General features: G+C 38.4%; 1 protein-coding gene across 2 annotated transcripts; it reads left to right on the top strand.

Moving 5' to 3' along the window:
- Positions 1 to 725: 725 nt before the first annotated feature.
- Positions 726 to 11268, top strand: LOC132145681 (mitochondrial ornithine transporter 1-like). 2 transcript variants are annotated; one of them, XM_059556868.1, is made up of 6 exons: positions 726 to 862; positions 1068 to 1326; positions 5147 to 5287; positions 5876 to 6051; positions 6242 to 6400; positions 10761 to 11268. In XM_059556868.1, exons 1-6 carry the CDS (start codon positions 808 to 810, stop codon positions 10880 to 10882), a joined length of 912 nt encoding a protein of 303 aa, XP_059412851.1. In that variant the 5' UTR covers positions 726 to 807; the 3' UTR covers positions 10883 to 11268. The 2 variants fall into 2 exon arrangements, with proteins under 2 accessions (XP_059412851.1, XP_059412853.1); XM_059556870.1 differs by having other exon boundaries at positions 737 to 937; positions 10761 to 11265.
- The last annotated feature ends 8522 nt before the right edge of the window (positions 11269 to 19790 follow it).

The following is a 19790-nucleotide window of genomic DNA, read 5'->3' as shown; positions in this document are numbered from 1 at the left end:
GCTCTCTCTCATTGGCTGTCGGTCATCGCCGATGTAGATTTCAGAACACTTTTCGTGCTGTTAGAACACAGCATGATTTTGAATCGCCGACAGGTCCAGAAGCATTCGAAATATCTCACGGGCTTCGGCGATTCTCTCAGAACGCGTCTTTGCTCTTTCACACTGCGTGATTGTCACTCGCGTGAACGAGCACCGATTTGCCTGTGATTATAAATAAACTGGGCTAAAATCGTGCAGTCTGAACTCGGCTTTACACACCCATGCACTACGTGGAGCTGATCGAGGAAGTGTGAGTGTTAGTACTGGCTTCAGGTGTGTTTTTCGTCAGTATTAAAGAGTACTTCTTTCACAGGACGGTTTGTACTGATGCTCTTCAACCAAGCACATTATTGAAATGTCCGCTGCCAGACAGTTATCCATAAGGAGGGGTGGTGAGTGTGAGCATACCTGCTCTCTGCGGTCATGCAGAACACATGCAACATTGCAGTAGATGAGTTTAAAGTTACTAAGACATTCTGTTCTTGGCATGTGAATGTTGGCACATGAGGAGGTTACGTTTTTGAGTGTTGGGCTCAGCGGGTCTCTTTACCCCTCATGGGGGATTCCCTCTAAATCAATAAATAAAGAGCTATATAAATAATACCATGTTCTAACTTGGACAATTTATGGTCTGTGAGGATTTTTTTTTTCTTTACTTTTTTTGTGATACTGAATGCTACTATGCATTTTGGATGTGTGGGACCAGGACAAAACTTATCTTTTGTCCTCTATTTTACAGGAAGTGATGCAGTATTGAAGAAGTTAACTATGGCTCCACATCCTGTCACTCAGGCCATCATTGATCTGTCAGCTGGAGCAAGTGGTAACAGACTTGTATTATTCATTTCCTGTGTCTACATTAATAACTGAAAGTGAAAGTGACGTGACAAACAGCCAAGTATGGTAACCCATACTCATACATTTTGCTTTAAAATGGGAATTTTGTTAAAGTAAGAAACAAGAAAGATTGGTTATTTAAAAACATACAGGCATGTTCTACACTGTTTCCTCTCTTCTGTCTTTTTAAGGTGGGATTGCATGTGTGCTAAGTGGGCAGCCCTTTGATACAGCCAAGGTGAAGATGCAGACTTTCCCCAGCTTGTATAGAAGCTTTGTCCACTGCTTCGTCTCAGTCTATAAACAGGTTGGACTGCGAGGGCTCTATCAGGGCACCACACCTGCCCTCATTGCCAACATTGCTGAAAATGCTGTGCTCTTCATGAGCTATGGCTTCTGCCAGAATGTTGTCCGCTTTGTTTTAGGACTGGACCAATGCACAGAACTCAGGTGAGGTACCATTACAGTAATGTGCCACAACTAAGAATAAGACATACCATAGTTCCATTGAATATGAAACTCGTAAGCACTAAAACTATGAAAATCTATCATAGAAATGAATTACCAAGACAGCATTATAAGTATAGAGCAGTGACTCTAAGCCTTTGAGACTCAAAGGCCCCCAAAATAAAAGTAAAATTTACATATTGAAAATGTTATGTTGCCTTATCAAATAACAAATAAATAATAAATAAATAAAATAACAGCGGTATACTGTATATACACTGTATATACAAAATAATTGGGACACACCTCTTTTAATTAGCCTAATGAATTAAAATGTTTCAAAACACATTGCCACTGGTGCACCTAGATACATTCTGCATTAAACTTTTGTGGGAAAAAATTCTGAAGAATAGTGTGTTTGGATGCCACTTTTTCAATAAATCAGTTAAAATTTCATCCCACAGTCAACTGCAAATTATTATAATTATTATTATTTTAATTATAAAGTGGAAGTGTATAGGAACAGCAGCAACTTAGCCATGAAGCAGAATACCATGTTAAGTCCCAGAGCAGGGTTTACCAAGTGCTGAGGTATATGGTGCATAAAGGTCAGCAATACTCTACTGATTCCATAGCTGAAGAGTTCCAAATCTCCTCTGGCATTAATATCAGCACAAAAACTGTGCAGTGGGAGCTTCATGGATTGGGTCTCTATGGCCAAACAGCTGCATGCAAGCCTCATATCACCAAGTACAATGGCAAGCATCAGCTGGAGTAAAGCACGCTACCACTGGATTCGGGAGCAGTGGAAACATGTTCTGTGACAATAAAGCTTCTCTGTTTGGCGGATGTCAGGAGAATGTCACCTGACTGCATTATGCCAACTGTAAAGTTTGATGGTATGTGACTGTTTTTTTTTTTTTAAAGACAGGTCTAGGCTTCTTCAAGTCAAAGAAAATGTTAATGTCTTGCTCTACTAAGACTTTGGATTTTTTTGGAAAATGCTATGTTTACAAATTTGTGTGAATAGCTGGGGGAGGGCCATTTTCTATTACAGCATGATTGTGCCCCAGTGCACAAGGTAAGGCCCATTAAGTAATGGTCAGATGAGTTCAGTGTGAACCCTGACCTCAACCCCATTGAATATGTTTGGAATGAACTGGAACAGGGATTGGTAGACAGCCTTCTCGTCCAACATCAATGTCTGACCCCACAAATGATCTAGATGAACAGACAAAACTGACCACAGAAACACACCAAAACCTTGAACAAAGTTTGTACATTAACATGAACGGAAAACAAAATTATATAACCACAATACTATGTCCTAAAAACATTTTGGTCCTTATTTCTTAGTGCTTGTCCACATGCTGGAGAAACACATTAAAGATACAGTATGACACAGAATCATGCTCTTTTGCTTCAATATTTTGTGCATTTTAATAGACCAGTGACTACCGCACAGATTAGTATTATAGCAGAACTTTTAAATGTATCTAGTATGATAAAAACAGCTTTTTTCCCCCTGCATATGCACAAACTGAAGGAACGGAAAAGCGGTTGACTGTGGCATTAATAAAAGCTCCGCTGCTTTCGAGCCGTGTGTCACACTGATTCAGCGGCTTTGTTTCACTTCGACGGCTTTCAGCCTCACCCTGCCTCATTCTACTATGTTAATAAATCATTAGCTCACCCATGAACATGATTTATGAGTCCCATCGAATTGCATCAGCTGTGGTGATGACAACTCCCATGATTCCACACTCAGTCACAGCATCATCAAACTACACCTTTGTTTCTTTGTTTATTTTGAATACGTGCTCTTATAGTGGCAAAAAATTACTTATTTTGCCTTTAAATTAGAGTTGTGACGTTCGCGAACGAACCGATTCTTTTGAACGGCTCATAAACATGAACGATGGGAGCTGAGTCGCGGCTGGAGGGGAGCCGTTCTTTCTGTCGTTCTTTTATCCTATGCGTGTTTCACACAGATACACACAAATGAGCTCCTCCGCGAGACAGAACAGTTGTAGGGGGAGGGGCGCACCCAGCGCAGGCCAAACCTTTATAGCGTTATGATATTAGTTATTAGTTGTGCACGCATCCTTCACGTCCTTCACATCCTGCGTGCCTCTGTCATTGGGTAGGAGCGTTGAAAAAAAAGCTGTTTTGCACAGACATTTATTGCAGCCCACTTTGTTATTGTTCATTGACTTGAAGGGGCTGATGTTTGCAAAGTTTACAGTAGTAATTGTATGTAGACATTTCCATTTTATTTATTCTAACTTTATTTTTTGTTTTCTATCAAAATGTTCTTGTGTGATAACAATGTTCTTGTGAGGAAGTGTTTGTAGTAAAAGCTGTTTTGCACACAAATTCATTGCAGCCGGCTTTCTTTTTGATGTTTATTCGTGAGTAGGTATTGTATGAATAACATAAGTCAACGTAGCTTTACACACACACACACACACACTTTGTACTAAAGGTAAATCCAAAATAGTGATGTCACTGTCTAAGCAGAGGGATTTGTGCAACCCTATGGAATATAGTCCACACATGACAAATGAGGTAATAATCAATATTTCAGAATAATTCAAACTCAGATATTGGTGTGTGATATCTGAGTTTTAATTATTTGACTACAAATCTCACCTCATCATTCTTCCCAGTGATTATTTCCAGGATAAACTGAGATGGCTCCAAGCTGGCTTCTTAAAACTGACTAAATATTTAAAAGAGCCAAAAGAGCCGTTCTTTTGAACGGCTCTTTGAAAGGAACGGATCGCGAAGATCCGGATCCCCTCAAAGAGCCATAAATCCCATCACTACTTTAAATCCTTGTCTCAACAGTTAAGTGAATCCCCCATTCATCGTTGGTGAGGTGGATGAGGATCACAATCACTGGCTTCCCAGAACCTGGATTTTCTCCCTGAGCCCCTCCCAGCCATTCGTCGCACCTGCAATGGACCCCAGGCCAACACCATGCTCGACATAGACCCTAGCCTGTGGCCACGGCCACCATGGACCCTCAGCTTAGTCTGTTCTAGAGCCAGCGCCTTTCACCCAGTACATCCCAGAGCCAGCACCTGGCACCCAATCTATCCACGAGCCAGAGCTTATTGACCTACTGGGTTTAAGTCCTACCGCTAAAGCACTTCGTTCTCTTCTGGTCCCATCCAGCTCTAGTGACTCATGGGTTCTGTCCATTTTTATTTTTTTTTTTGACTTTGACTCTTCCTTTTCCACTGCCCTGCATCATAGCCTATATGGTTTTGTTCTTGGCCACTGGTCATCCTTCTTTGACTCTGCCACGGTCCTCTTTCTCCTCCGGTTCTTCTCAGCTGGCTCCACCAGTACAATCACAGTCTCCTGATCCACCACAGTCTTTGGAGTAGTGGAATCTGAAAAGAACCAACCCTCAGGCCCAGACACCTCCAATAACCCGGCTCTTTCATGGTCATCAATTCCTAAATCTCCACTGTGGATTTCCATTCCTCTGGCTCTTCCATGTGTTTGGTGAGAGGGACACTGTCATGTCTCTCCGTTACATCTTTACAATTTGTCGACTAAATAATGGTCATAATTAAGTTATTAATCCTCTTAATTTTACGATGCAGTGTTAAATTTGATTTTTTCCAGAAAAGGTAAAAATTTATTGTTTTTTGTTTTGTGTTACTGTTGACTCAGAAATGGTTTTATATCTTGATTCATATGCAGTGATTCATATTAGCGTGAAATGATACATGAACTATAAAAACGGTGTCAGTTTGACCTTTCCTGAAGTTCAGCAGTGTGTGATTATTAGATGTAATGTGTGTTTCAGTGATGTTCAGAAGGCCTGCTCAGGCTCTGTTGCGTCTATCTTCTCCTCTCTGGCTTCATGCCCCACTGAACTAGTTAAATGTCGGCTGCAGGCCATGCATGAAATGGAGGCATCCGGCAAGATCGCCAGTGGACAGAAAAGGTCTGGTTATGGTTCTTTTTAAAAATATATTTGTTATTCAAGTCATATTTGTTTTATATACACACACACACGGAGTATAATATATAAATAAAGCAATAACAAGTACTACCATAACGTATAAAAACTTAATACTGAGAACATGATAGCTTTTTATTACCGGTACAAGATAACACAATGGAAATAATGTCATAATTAAAAAAAAAGATCAAATTGCTTTTTAAAGCAGACTCTTGTTTTTCTTATGCAAGCATTTGTTTTATGCACAGATTTTGACAAGCCTTGAGAAATCCCTGAATACCTGTTTTTACCAGTCATCATTTACTTACCCCCCTGTGGTTACCAGACGTTTTATTTATTTATTTGTTTGTTGTTCCACATACAGGTTTGGAATTATATGTATGTGTGTAAATGATGACAGAATGTTAATTTTTGGGAGAGTTAACCCCTTAAGGGGCTAATGTTGGATGAAGCCATCTACAGTTCCTGAGTTCAGAGTGCCTATAATGCCATTGAACACGGACGAATATGATGTGAAATCATAGTCCTCCAGTAGTTTGGATCTTGCTGAAATTCCTTTCTCACTTTCAGCACGGTGTGGTCTGTTGTGAAAAATGTGTTACGGACAAACGGACCTCTGGGTTTCTATCAGGGTCTCCCCACCACTATAGTCCGTGAGATACCTGGATACTTCTGTTTCTTTGGAGGATATGAACTCAGCCGCTCAATGTTTGCCCAACACATGGGAAGAGACAAAGAGCACATAGGTCAGTCCATGGGAAGGCCACTTAAAAAATAATAATTCTGGCACAATATACTAATGTCATTGCAAAAAATGTTTTTTGAAGAATGTCCAAGCTGCTTTTTCATTAACTTCATTCTTCTGTGGAACAGAACCTCTTGGATGATTCTTCTGTATGAACAGGAAATTCTCCTCTGTACCCATGTTTCTGACAGGTGTTGTGCCCTTGATGTTCAGTGGTGGTTTTGGCGGTGCCTGTCTGTGGTTAGTTGTGTACCCCATAGACTGTGTGAAGTCTCGCATCCAGGTTCTGTCTTTAGCAGGGAAACAGGAAGGCTTCCTCAAGACTCTTATGGGGATTTTACGAAATGAGGGTGAGATTTCAGTATTTATTTTTGTTTCAAAACCTAGTGCCATATGTATGTAACATCTTGTCCGTCTTGGTGATTGATAAATTCTCGACACGGGAAACTCAACTTATTATTTAAATAAAGTTTACCGTTGCCTAGGCTAATAGCATGATACTTTGATAAACGCAAAACTGCACAGTATACCAGTATTGAGAAAATAATCACTTTTTGCTAATATCTTTTAAGTAGTGCTGGTAATTTAAAGCGTTAATTAGATTAATTATTATGGAGAAAAATAACACGTTAAAATTATTAACGCATTTGACACACTTGCCCCGCCCCCAGACCTGGATCATCGTCCATTTCATACAGTCGATTGATGACTAATCAGTGCAGAGCAACAACTTACTGTGTGATGGGGGCTAGAAATTATCCCTGAATTTCAAGATATGGGGCAAAATGCCCGTTTGTGTCTCATATTTAAATCACATAGTTAATATCACACAAGCTGTAGGCTAAGTGCAATATCACATGACCGCAAATGTGATGCTCATCTTATACAACAGTTCATTAAGAAGTTAATATTGTGTTATTTTAAACACAATGTTGTCCATTTTGCAAAATATTGCCAATCAGAGGATACAGACAAAGCAGAACTGTTCATCTCCAAGCAACTCGCAGCGGCATTTCATTTCTTAATTCCATGTTTTGAACGAATTTGGTGAATCATTTGGCAAGTTGAACCACTGGCCATAGCCGCGTTGGCTTTAAACTCTTTGTTTAAGGTGCGATTAATGGTGTAAGCAAATCTGTTCATTTGCTCCATCTGGGGTGATTTTCATAATTTACTTTTGTAATTTTACATATATTTCTATGTAATTTAAGAAAACTCTATAAATAATGCAGTATTTCTCTGTAAAAAATAAATAAATAAATAGTGTTTGGTTAATGATATACTTCAAATAACAACCAAATTGTTATTCTTACAGATATTGTTAGTAAGTTTAAAAAGTTGCATAAAATTTTACGTGAAGAAAAACGACTGTATTAAAAAAGTTTTCTTACTGCACTGCAATACAAAAGAAATAATTTTGTTTTATCATTTTGGTCAAGTCAAGTCACCTTTATTTATATAGCGCTTTAAAACAGATTGTGTCAAAGCAACTGAACAACATTCATTAGGAAAACAGTGTGTCAATAATGCAAAATTACAGTTAAAGGCAGTTCATCATTGAATTCAGTGATATCATCATATCAGTTCAGTTTAAATAGTATCTGTGAAATCATTTGCAATCAAGTCAACGATATCGCTGTAGATGAAGTGACCCCAACTAAGCAAGCCAGAGGCGACGGCGGCAAGGCATCAAAACTCCCATCGGTGACAGAATGGAGAAAAAACCTTGGGAGAAACCAGGCTCCGTTTGGGGGCCAGTTCTCCTTTGACCAGACGAAACCAGCAGTTCAATTCCAGGCTGCAGCAAAGTCAGATTGTGCAGAAGAATCATCTTTAATCTAGATTTAAACTGCAAGATTGTGTCTGCCTCCCGAACAATGTTAGGTAGGTTATTCTAGAGTTTAGGCGCTAAATAAGAAAAGGATCTGCCGCCCACGGTTGATTTTGATATTCTAGGTATTATGAGTTTTGAGAGTTTTATCAGAGTTTTGAGAACACATGGACGTGGAGGATTATAATGTAACAAGAGCTCGTTCAAATACTGAGGTGCTAAACCATTCATGGCTTTACAAGTAATAAGCAATATTTTAAAATCTATACATTTAATAGGGAGCCAGTGCAGTGTTGACAGCCAGATTAATATGGTCATACTTCCTGGTTCTAGTAAGAACTCTTGCTGCTGCATTTTGGACTAACTGGAGTTTTACTAAGCGTGCAGAACAACCACCCAATAAAGCATTACAGTAATCTAACCTTGAGGTCATAAACATATGGATTAACATTTCTGCATTTGACATTGAGAGCATAGGTCATAATTTAGATATATATATATTTTTGAAATGGAAAAATTTAGTTTTACAAATGGTAGAAATGGGGCTTTCTAAGGAAAGATTGCTATAAAATAGCACACCTAAGTTCCTAACTGATGACGAAGAATTGACTGAGCAGCCATCAAGTATTAGACGGCATTCTAGGTTATTACATGCAGAGTTTTTAGGTCCTATATTTAACACCTCGGTTTTTTCAGAATTTAGCAGTAAGAAATTACTCATCATCAAGTTTTTTTTATATCGACTATGCATTCCGTTAGTTTTTCAAATTGGTGTGTTTCACCGGGGCGTGAAGAAGTAAAGAGCATAAGAGTATCAAGAGTATCATCAGCGTAACCGTGAAAGCTATCACTTGTTTCCTGATGATATCTCCCAAGGGTAACATGTAAAGCGTGAAGAGTAACGGCACTAGTACTGAGCCTTGAGGTACTCCATACTGCACTTGTGATCAGTATGATACCTCTTCATTCACTGCTATGGCGTGATGGTAATTGATGGCGTTCATACAAGTACGATTTAAACCATGCTAATGCATTTCCATTAATGCCAACAAAGTGTTCTAGTCTATGCAAAGGAATGTTGTTGTCAATAGTGTCAAACGCGGCCCTAAGATCCAGAACTAAGGTCCAGATCATAGAACTAATAGAGAGATACAACCACAATCAGATGATAAGGAAAGCAGTCTCAGTACTATGATAGGGTCTAAATCCTGACTGGAAATCCTCACAGATACTTTTTTTTCTTTTTTGGGGGGGTGTCCTCACGTCGTACTATACTGATACAGTTGATATCTGAATGTTAAAATTAAAAGTTCATTTAAATGTTTGTTTTCCTTTGGAATATAAGCCCATGCATGTTAAATATTTTTTATTATCATATATATATACACAGGTGCTGGTCATATAATTAGAATATCTTTAAGAAGTTGATTTATTTCACTAATTCCATTCAAAATGTGAAACTTGTATACTACATTCATTCATTACACACAGACTGATATATTTCAAATGTTTATTTCTTTTAATGTTTATGTTTATAACTGACAACTAAGGAAAATCCCAAATTCAGTATCTCGGAAAATAAAAATATTGTGAAAAGGTTCAATATTGAAGACACCTTGGTGCCACACTCTAATAAAGCTAATTAATTCAAAACACCTGCAAAGCCCTTTAAATGGTCTCTTAGTCTAGTTCTGTAGGGTACACAATCATGGGGAAGACTGCTGACTTGACAGTTGTCCAAAAGACGACCATTGACCCCTTGCACAAGGAGGGCAAGTCACAAAAGGTCATTGCAAAAGAGGATGGCTGTGGTAAAATGAAAAGATGCGGTAGAAAAAAAAGTGTACAAGCAATAGGGATAACCGCACCCTGGAGAGGATTGTGAAACAAAACCCATTCAAAAATGTGGGGGAGATTCACAAAGAGTGGACTGCAGCTGGAGTCAGTGCTTCAAGAACCACTATGCACAGACGTATGAAAGATATGGATTTCATCTGCTGGTGTTGGTCCACTGTGTTTTCTGAGGTTCAAGGTCAACACAGCCATATACCAGGAAGTTTTAGAGCACTTCATGCTTCCTGCTGCTGACCAACTTTATGGAGATGCAGATTTCATTTTCCAACAGGACTTGGCCCCTGCACAGAGTGCCAAAGCTGTTCTTAATTGGCCAGCAAACTCGCCTGACCTTAACCCCATAGAAAATCTGTGGGGTATTGGAAAGAGGAAGATGCGATATGCCAGTCCCAACAATGCAGAAGAGCTGCAGGCCACTATCAGAGCAACCTGGGCTCTCATAACACCTGAGCAGTGCCACAGACTGATCGACTCCATGCCACGCCGCATTGCTGCAGTAATTTAGGCAAAAGGATCCCTAACTAAGAATTAAGTGCTGTATATGCTCCTACTTTTCATATGCATACTTTTTAGTTGGCCAAGATTTCTAAAAATTAATTAAGTAATATTCAAATTTTCTGAGATACTGACTTTGGGATTTTCCAAAATCATCAAAATTAAAAGAAATAAATATTTGAAATATCAGTTTGTGTGTAATAAATGAATAGAATATACAAGTTTCACTTTTTGAATGGGATTAGTGAAATCACCTTTTTTGATGATATTCTAATTATATGACCAACAATTGTGTATGTGTGTGTGTGTGTATATATATATATATATATATATATATATATATATATACCAGAAAATTTTACTTCTGAATTAACCCTACTTTAGAGTAAAGCCTACTGTGCCCAAAACAGACAAAGCTGATAATTTAAGGCCTTTTAAATTATCAACATGATCAAAACTTTGCTAAAAAACCTGTTGTACAAAATCTATTGCATTGTCTGAAAGATTATATTCTGCCATCTTGTTTGCAGGAGTGACTCCACTGTATTCCGGTTTAACCTCTACTATGATCCGAACATTTCCTGCCAATGGAGCTCTCTTTTTAGCCTATGAAGTCAGTCGCAAGATAATGATGCAACAGTTTGCCCTCTAGTGCATTTGGTTGCTTTTGGAACATTCTTAGTGATGTCTTGGTATACACATCTGAACAACTTTAAAGGCTAAAAAGTCCTGTGTTTGACAAATGTGTGAACAAACAATATTGTATTTTACTGTATTTTAATGTTTTTGATGTTTTATAAAATGAACTCCTTATGCTGCAACCTCTTGGACTTTAACTACACAAATACAACCACTTTACAAACATGATTAAACATTTAGTAAATATGAAAGATTAAAAATGGTTTATTTAGAAATTAAATATTAATTTAAGCATTTTATCAAATATTTGGAATTATTTACAAATACTTTGATATTAAATTAATATTTATGTTGTATTAAAGAACTACAAATACTACCATGTTTTAGGATAATTATTTATTTTTATATTTGTTTATTAACATTCATTTATATTATCGTATTTATTTTTATTTTCCTATTATTATTTATTTTTAATTTCTGCACATTTGGAACTCCATAGAACGCTGCTCCTTTCCATACAATGGCAGTTCACACTGAACAAACTGATTAACTTTCAAAGGGACAAAAACATGTTAAACATATCACAACGTAGTCCACTGAATTTGTGCAAAATATTACAAACATTTAAAAAGTTGTACAATTGGCTATAATATAAACTTTCATTATGTTCTTCACAACATAATCACTATATATATAAAAAATCCCGTCCTGTGAGTTCACAAACTTCTGCAAATGGATGACTGAATCAGTGAGAAGAACTAAAGAACCTAATAATTTCTATTTGGTAATTTTGGTATGGTCAAATTCCAAAGTTATTTTATAGTATGAGAATAGACTGGGAGCATCTTTCTTGTAGCCTACGAATTGGGACAAAGCTTTCTTGTCCCAATTTTTTCTCTACTTCCTGTTGGCCTTCTGTAGCTAATTGTTGTCGATGTCAGACACTGTAATATGCTCTGGTCCCCTCCCTGCTTACCGTGGTGATGAGATGCATAGCAGATTGTCATCACTCAATGGCTGGAGCCCACAAAATAACATAGGTTTCATAGACAATTGGACAAGGTTTTGAGGCAGACCTGACCTGTTGAAAAGAGATGGTCTTCATCCCTCCTGGGGTGGCGCCACTCTTCTCTCTAGAAATATGGCAAATAGTCTTAGTGTTTATACTTGACTAACTGGGGCCCAGGTCAGGAAGCAGACAGACTGGCTAAACCGACCGTCTGCTAGCTGCCTCCCGTCACAGAGGTCAGTTAATTCTCAGCACATAGAGACTTTTTCACCTAGATATCACACTATAGAGACGGTGTCTGTTCCCCGAACTAGAAATTACAAAAAACGTCCAAACCAAGTTAAGATTAACAATTTAATTGAACAAACAAAATGAAATAATTTCAACAAATAAAAAACAGAAGCAATAATGATAAACAAATGATAAAGCTTGGCTTATTGAATATCAGATCCCTTTCTATGAAAACACTTTTTGTAAATAATATGATCACTGATCATAATATAGATGTACGCTGTTTGACAGAAACCTGGCTAAAACCTGATGATTACATTATTTTAAATGAGTCCACCCCCCAAGATTACTGTTATAAACATGAGCCGCGTCTAAAAGGCAAAGGTGGAGGTGTTGCTTCAATTTATATCAATGTTTTCAGGATTTCTCAGAGGGCAGGCTTCAAGTATAATGGTGAAGCAATGGTGCTTCATATAACATTATCCAGAGAAACATGTTAATGATAAATCCCCTGTTATGTTTGTTCTGGCTACTGTATACAGGTCACCAGGGCACCATACAGACTTTATTAAAGAGTTTGGTGATTTTACATCCGAGTTAGTTCTGGCTGCAGATAAAGTTTTAATAGTTGGTGATTTTAATATCCATGTTGATAATGAAAAAGATGCATTGGGATCAGCATTTATAGACATTCTGAACTCTATTGGTGTTAGACAACACGTTTCAGGACCTACTCATTGTCGAAATCATACTCTAGATTTAATACTGTCACATGGAATTGATGTTGATAGTGTTGAAATTATTCAGCCAAGTGATGATATCTCAGATCATTATTTAGTTCTGTGCAAACTTCATATAGCCAAAATTATAAATTCTACTTCTTGTTACAAATATGGAAGAACCATCACTTCTACCACAAAAGACTGCTTTTTAAGTTATCTTCCTGATGTATCCAAATTCCTTAGCATATCCAAAACCCCAGAACAACTTGATGATGTAACAGAAACTATGGACTCTCTCTTTTTTAGCACTTTAAATAAAGTTGCTCCTTTACGCTTAAGGAAGGTTAAGGAAAACAGTTTGACACCATGGTATAATGAGCATACTCACACCCTAAAGAGAGCAGCCCGAAAAATGGAGCGCAGCTGGAGGAAAACCAAACTAGAAGTATTTCGTATTGCTTGGCGGGAAAGTAACCTATCCTACAGAAAAGCATTAAAAACTGCTAGATTACTTTTCTTCTTTTTTAGAAGAAAACAAACATAACCCAAGGTATTTATTCAATTCAGTGGCTAAATTAACGAAAAATAAAGCCTCAACAAGTGTTGACATTTCCCAACACCACAGCAGTAATGACTTTATGAAATACTTTACTTCTAAAATCGATACTATTAGAGATAAAATTGCAACCATTCAGCCGTCAGCTACAGTATCACATCAGACAGTGCACGATAGACCCCCTGAGGAACAGTTCCACTCATTCTCTACTATAGGAGAGGAAGAATTGTATAAACTTGTTAAATCATCTAAACCAACAACATGTTAGACCCTATACCATCTAAGCTCCTAAAAGAGGTGCTTCCAGTCATAGATCCTCTTCTGACTATTATTAATTCCTCATTGTCATTAGGATATGTCCCCAAAACCTTCAAACTGGCTGTTATTAAGCCTCTCATCAAAAAACCACAACTTGACCCTAAAGAACTAGTTAATTATAGACCAATCTCGAATCTCCCTTTTCTGTCCAAGATACTAGAAAAGGTGGTATCCTCACAATTATATTCCTTCTTAGAGAAAAATGGTATATGTGAGGATTTCCAGTCAGAATTTAGACCGTATCATAGTACTGAGACTGCTCTCCTTAGAGTTACAAATGATCTGATCTTATCATCTGATCGTGGGTGTATCTCTCTATTAATTTTATTAGATCTTAGTGCTGCGTTTGACACAATTGACCACAACATTCTTTTGCATGGACTTGAACACTTTGTTGGCATCAGTGGAAGTGCATTAGCATGGTTTAAATCGTACTTACATGACCGCCATCTGTTCGTAGCAGTGAATGAAGATGTATCATATCAATCACAAGTGCAGTATGGAGTCAATGTCACCTTTATTTATATAGCGCTTTAAACAAAATACATTGCGTCAAAGCAACTGAACAACATTCATTAGGAAAACAGTGTCAATAATGCAAAAATGATAGTTAAAGGCAGTTCATCATTGGATTCAGTTATGTCATCTCTGTTCAGTTAAATAGTGTCTGTGCATTTATTTGCAATCAAGTCAACGATATCGCTGTAGATGAAGTGTCCCCAACTAAGCAAGCCAGAGGCGACAGCGGCAAGGAACCGAAACTCCATCGGTGACAGAATGGAGAAAAAAACCTTGGGAGAAACCAGGCTCAGTTGGGGGGCCAGTTCTCCTCTGACCAGACGAAACCAGTAGTTCAATTCCAGGCTGCAGCAAAGTCAGATTGTGCAGAAGAATCATCTGTTTCCTGTGGTCTTGTCCTGGTGCTCCTCTGAGACAAGGTCTTTACAGGGGATCTGTATCTGGGGCTCTAGTTGTCCTGGTCTCCGCTGTCTTTCAGGGATGTAGAGGTCCTTTCTAGGTGCTGATCCAGCATCTGGTCTGGATACGTACTGGATCCGGGTGACTGCAGTGACCCTCTGATCTGGACACAGACTGGATCTGGTGGCCACGGTGACCTCGGAACAAGAGAGAAACAGACAAATATTAGCGTAGATGCCATTCTTCTAATGATGTAGCAAGTACATAGGTTGTTATGGGAAGTGTTTCCGGTTCCGGTTTACCTAATTAATGCAGCCTAAAAATCCTTTAACGGATTTGGATAATAAAAGCATATTAGTATGTTATGTGTAAGCCAGGTTAAAGTGATGGGTCTTTAATCTAGATTTAAACAGCAAGAGTGTGTCTGCCTCCCGAACAATGTTAGGTAGGTTATTCCAGAGTTTGGGCGCCAAATAGGAAAAGGATCTGCCGCCTGCAGTTGATTTTGATATTCTAGGTATTATCAAATTGCCTGAGTTTTTAGAACGTAGCGGACGTAGATGATTATAATGTAAAAGGAGCTCATTCAAATACTGAGGTGCTAAACCATTCAGGGCTTTATAAGTAATAAGCAATATTTTAAAATCTATGCGATGCTTGATAGGGAGCCAGTGCAGTGTTGACAGGACCGGGCTAATATGGTCATACTTCCTGGTTCTAGTAAGAACTCTTGCTGCTGCATTTTGGACTAGCTGTAGTTTGTTTACTAAGCGTGCAGAACAACCACCCAATAAAGCATTACAATAATCTAACCTTGAGGTCATAAATGCATGGATTAACATTTCTGCATTTGACATTGAGAGCATAGGCCGTAATTTAGATATATTTTTGAGATGGAAAAATGCAGTTTTACAAATGCTAGAAACGTGGCTTTCTAAGGAAAGATTGCGATCAAATAGCACACCTAGGTTCCTAACTGATGACGAAGAATTGACAGAGCAACCATCAAGTCTTAGACAGTGTTCTAGGTTATTACAAGCAGAGTTTTTAGGTCCTATAATTAACTCCTCTGTTTTTTCAGAATTTAGCAGTAAGAAATTACTCGTCATCCAGTTTTTTATATCGACTATGCAATCCATTAGTTTTTCAAATTGGTGTGTTTCACCGGGCTGCGAAGAAATATAGAGCTGAGTATCATCAGCATAACAGTGAAAGCTAACACCATGTTTCCTGATGATATCTCCCAAGGGTAACATATAAAGCGTGAAGAGTAGCGGCCCTAGTACTGAGCCTTGAGGTACTCCATACTGCACTTGTGATCGGTAGGATACATCTTCATTCACTGCTACGAACTGATGGCGGTCATATAAGTACGATTTAAACCATGCTAATGCACTTCCACTGATGCCAACAAAGTATGACAATGAGGAATTAATAATAGTCAGAAGAGGATCTATGACTTCTGGAAGCACCTCTTTCAGGAGCTTAGATGGTATAGGGTCTAACATACATGTTGTTGGTTTAGATGATTTAACAAGTTTATACAATTCTTCCTCTCCTATGGTAGAGAATGAGTGGAACTGTTCCTCAGGGGATCTATAGTGCACTGTCTGATGTGATACTGTAGCTGACGGCTGAATGGTTGCAATTTTATCTCTAATAGTATCGATTTTAGAAGTAAAGTAGTTCATAAAGTCATTACTGCTGTGGTGTTGGGAAATGTCAACACTTGTTGAGGCTTTTGCTGTTGATGGAGTACCTCAAGGCTCAGTACTAGGGCCGCTACTCTTCACGCTTTATATGTTACCCTTGGGAGATATCATCAGGAAACATGGTGTTAGCTTTCACTGTTATGCTGATGATAATCAGCTCTATATTTCTTCGCGGCCCGGTGAAACACACCAATTTGAAAAACTAATGGAATGCATTGTCAATATAAAAAACTGGATGACGAGTAATTTCTTACTGCTAAATTCTGAAAAAACAGAAGTGTTAATTATAGGACCTAAAAACTCCGCTTGTAATAACCTACAACACTGTCTAAGACTTGATGGTTGCTCTGTCAATTCTTTGTCATCAGTTAGGAACCTAGGTGTGGTATTTGATCGCAATCTTTCCTTAGAAAGCCACGTTTCTAGCATTTGTAAAACTGCATTTTTCCATCTCAAAAATATATCTTAATTACAGCCTATGCTCTCAATGTCAAATGCAGAAATGTTAAACCATGCATTTATGACCTCAAGGTTAGATTATTGTAATGCTTTATTGGGTGGTTGTTCTGCACACTTAGTAAACAAACTACAGCTAGTCTAAAATGCAGCAACAAGAGTTCTTACTAGAACCAGGAAGTATGACCATATTAGCCCGGTCCTGTCAACACTGCACTGGCTCCCTATCAAACAACGTATAGATTTTAAAATATTGCTTATTACTTATAAAGCCCTGAATTGTTTAGCACCTCAGTATTTGAATGAGCTCCTTTTACATTATAATCCTCTACGTCCGCTATGTTCTCAAAACTCAGGCAATTTGATAATACCTAGAATATCAAAATCAACTGTGGGCGGCAGATCCTTTTCGGCGCCTAAACTCTGGAATAACCTACCTAACATTGTTCAGGAGGCAGACACACTCTTGCAGTTTAAATCTAGATTAAAGACCCATCTCTTTAACCTAGCTTACACATAACATACTAATATGCTTTTAATATCCAAATCCGTTAACACCCTATGTACTTGCTACATCATTAGAAGAATGGCATCTACGCTAATATTTGTCTGTTTCTCTCTTATTCCGAGGTCACCGTAGCCACCAGATCCAGTCTGTATCCAGATCAGAAGGTCACTGCAGTCACCCGGATCCAGTACGTATCCAGACCAGATGGTGGATCAGCACCTAGAAAGGACCTCTACTGCCCTGAAAGACAGCGGAGACCAGGACAACTAGAGCCCCAGATCCCCTGTAAAGACCTTGTCTCAGAGGACCACCAGGACAAGACCACAGGAAACAGATGATTCTTCTGCACAGTCTGACTTTGCTGCACTTGGGAATTGAACTACTGGTTTCGTCTGGTCAGAGGAGAACTGGCCCCCCAACTGAGCCTGAGGTTTCTCCCAAGGTTTTTTTCTCCATTCTGTCACCGATGGAGTTTCGGTTCCTTGCCACTGTCGCCTCTGGCTTGCTTAGTTGGGGTCACTTCATCTACAGCGATATCGTTGACTTGATTGCAAATAAATGCACAGACACTATTTAACTGAACAGAGATGACATCACTGAATTCAATCATAAACTGCCTTTAACTATCATTTTGCTTTATTGACACACTGTTTTCCTAATGAATGTTGTTCAGTTGCTTTGATGCAATGTATTTTGTTTAAAGCGCTATATAAATAAAGGTGACTTGACTTGACTTGACTTTAATCTAAAACAGGGGTGCCTAACTCTGGTCCTGATCAAACACACCTGAACCAACTAATTAGGATCTGAAGGAGCACTTGATAATGACAGACAGGATTGCTTAATCAGGGTTGGAACTGAACTCTGTAGGAAGGTATATCTCCGAGAACAGGATGCACCCCTGATCAATAACAATACATCTGTTTCACTTTAAAAACTTTTCAACTAGACTTTTCCTAACCAGGAACAGGAAAAAATAGTCCAGAACCTCACAAATAAAGAGTCCTTCTAAAACGCATACAAATACACTCTTAAACTTTTAGCATCAACCCAAACATAGGCTATGCATACATGTACTATCTCTGCAAAAAACATCAGCAATATAGACTTTTAAATGACACATTTCCAAACCAGGACACATCACAATGTGTTCACCAGGTATGCCATGCTGGCTACTGCTGCTTTCTATTGCTAACTCCTCTACCCACATGGCTTTACATAAAGAAACCTAAAACACTCTATCACCCCTAATGGTAAGGAAGAAAACTGCCAACAAAATTCTTAGGCTCATGTCTGTTACACCTCAAATATGGCTTGTGAGATCCACTTGTTCAGGTGTGTTTGATTAAGGTTAGACCTAAACTCTGAGGGAAAGTAGATCTTGTGATCCAGATTTGATTTATAAAACAAGAAGTTCTGAAAGGTCTCTTTTGGTTTGAGCGATTCCAGTGAGTGTCAACTGAGTGGCTAAAGAATGGCCAGTCAATGTTGTTTGTATTCTCCTAGTTGCATTAAAGGGCTGCCTACACAAAACCTGCATGGGCCCAAAGGATACTAAAGTTTATCTGGGCCCAAACAGGCTGGCCCACACTGTGCCATCATTGGATTAATGTGGGGAGTCCACTAGTGTGGCCTGCTCACAGAGAGCCTTCAGTGATCCCAAAGCTGTGGGCCTCGCCTGGGCAAGCCGGCACTGGGCCTGTTTTGGTTTGGTGTAGACTGGCCCTAGCCCACTGTGCCCACAAAAAGCCAGCGTGGGCCCCGTTGTGTGCAGGGACAGACAGGATGTCCAAATCAATCAGACTTATTTTATCAGCCATGATTTGGTAGGACTCCACATCATCCGCTCCACCACCAAAATTCACTCAGACACTGAGGTTGATAAACAAAAATGACACATTTGTGATTAATTAATTTTTTTAGCCACTTGTATCTGCAGTCTTGTTATTTCAAGTCACCACCCAAAGGACATGACCATAGGTGATGTCATCATAAGTTATTACACAACTCACAACTGAGTCATATGTGTATTGAATAATACATACAGTATAGATATATACATATATATATATATATATAGATATATCTATATATATATGTATATATATATATATATATATATATATATATATATATATATATATTTGATCCTCAATGCATAATATGCTATATACTGTATAACAAGACATGTCGGTGCTCTGCTAGTAGATAGGATGTATGAACTTGATATAACTGATTTCACATATAAATGACCAAGACATTTAAAAGTCAGTGCAAAATATGTTTTAGAGAAGTTAAGTAAAATCTGAGAAAAACTCTAGCAGTATTTGTTTAAAGACGCTAGAATGAAACAAAAGCTTCCTATATTTTTCCTGTTGACTTGTTCATTCAGTTTATGTGTATCTGGCTCATAGCAACTTTGTGTTCTGGCCAGCTCTGACTGACGATGAGACTGACTCCTAGTGGACATTTCAGTATGTGAGTTTACAGA

Source organism: Carassius carassius, chromosome 8 (genome assembly GCF_963082965.1).
Source record: "Carassius carassius chromosome 8, fCarCar2.1, whole genome shotgun sequence".
NCBI classification, from domain to species: Eukaryota; Metazoa; Chordata; class Actinopteri; order Cypriniformes; family Cyprinidae; genus Carassius; species Carassius carassius.
The sequence above is the reverse complement of the archived record's forward strand: the minus strand, read 5'-3'. Positions and strand labels throughout refer to the sequence as shown.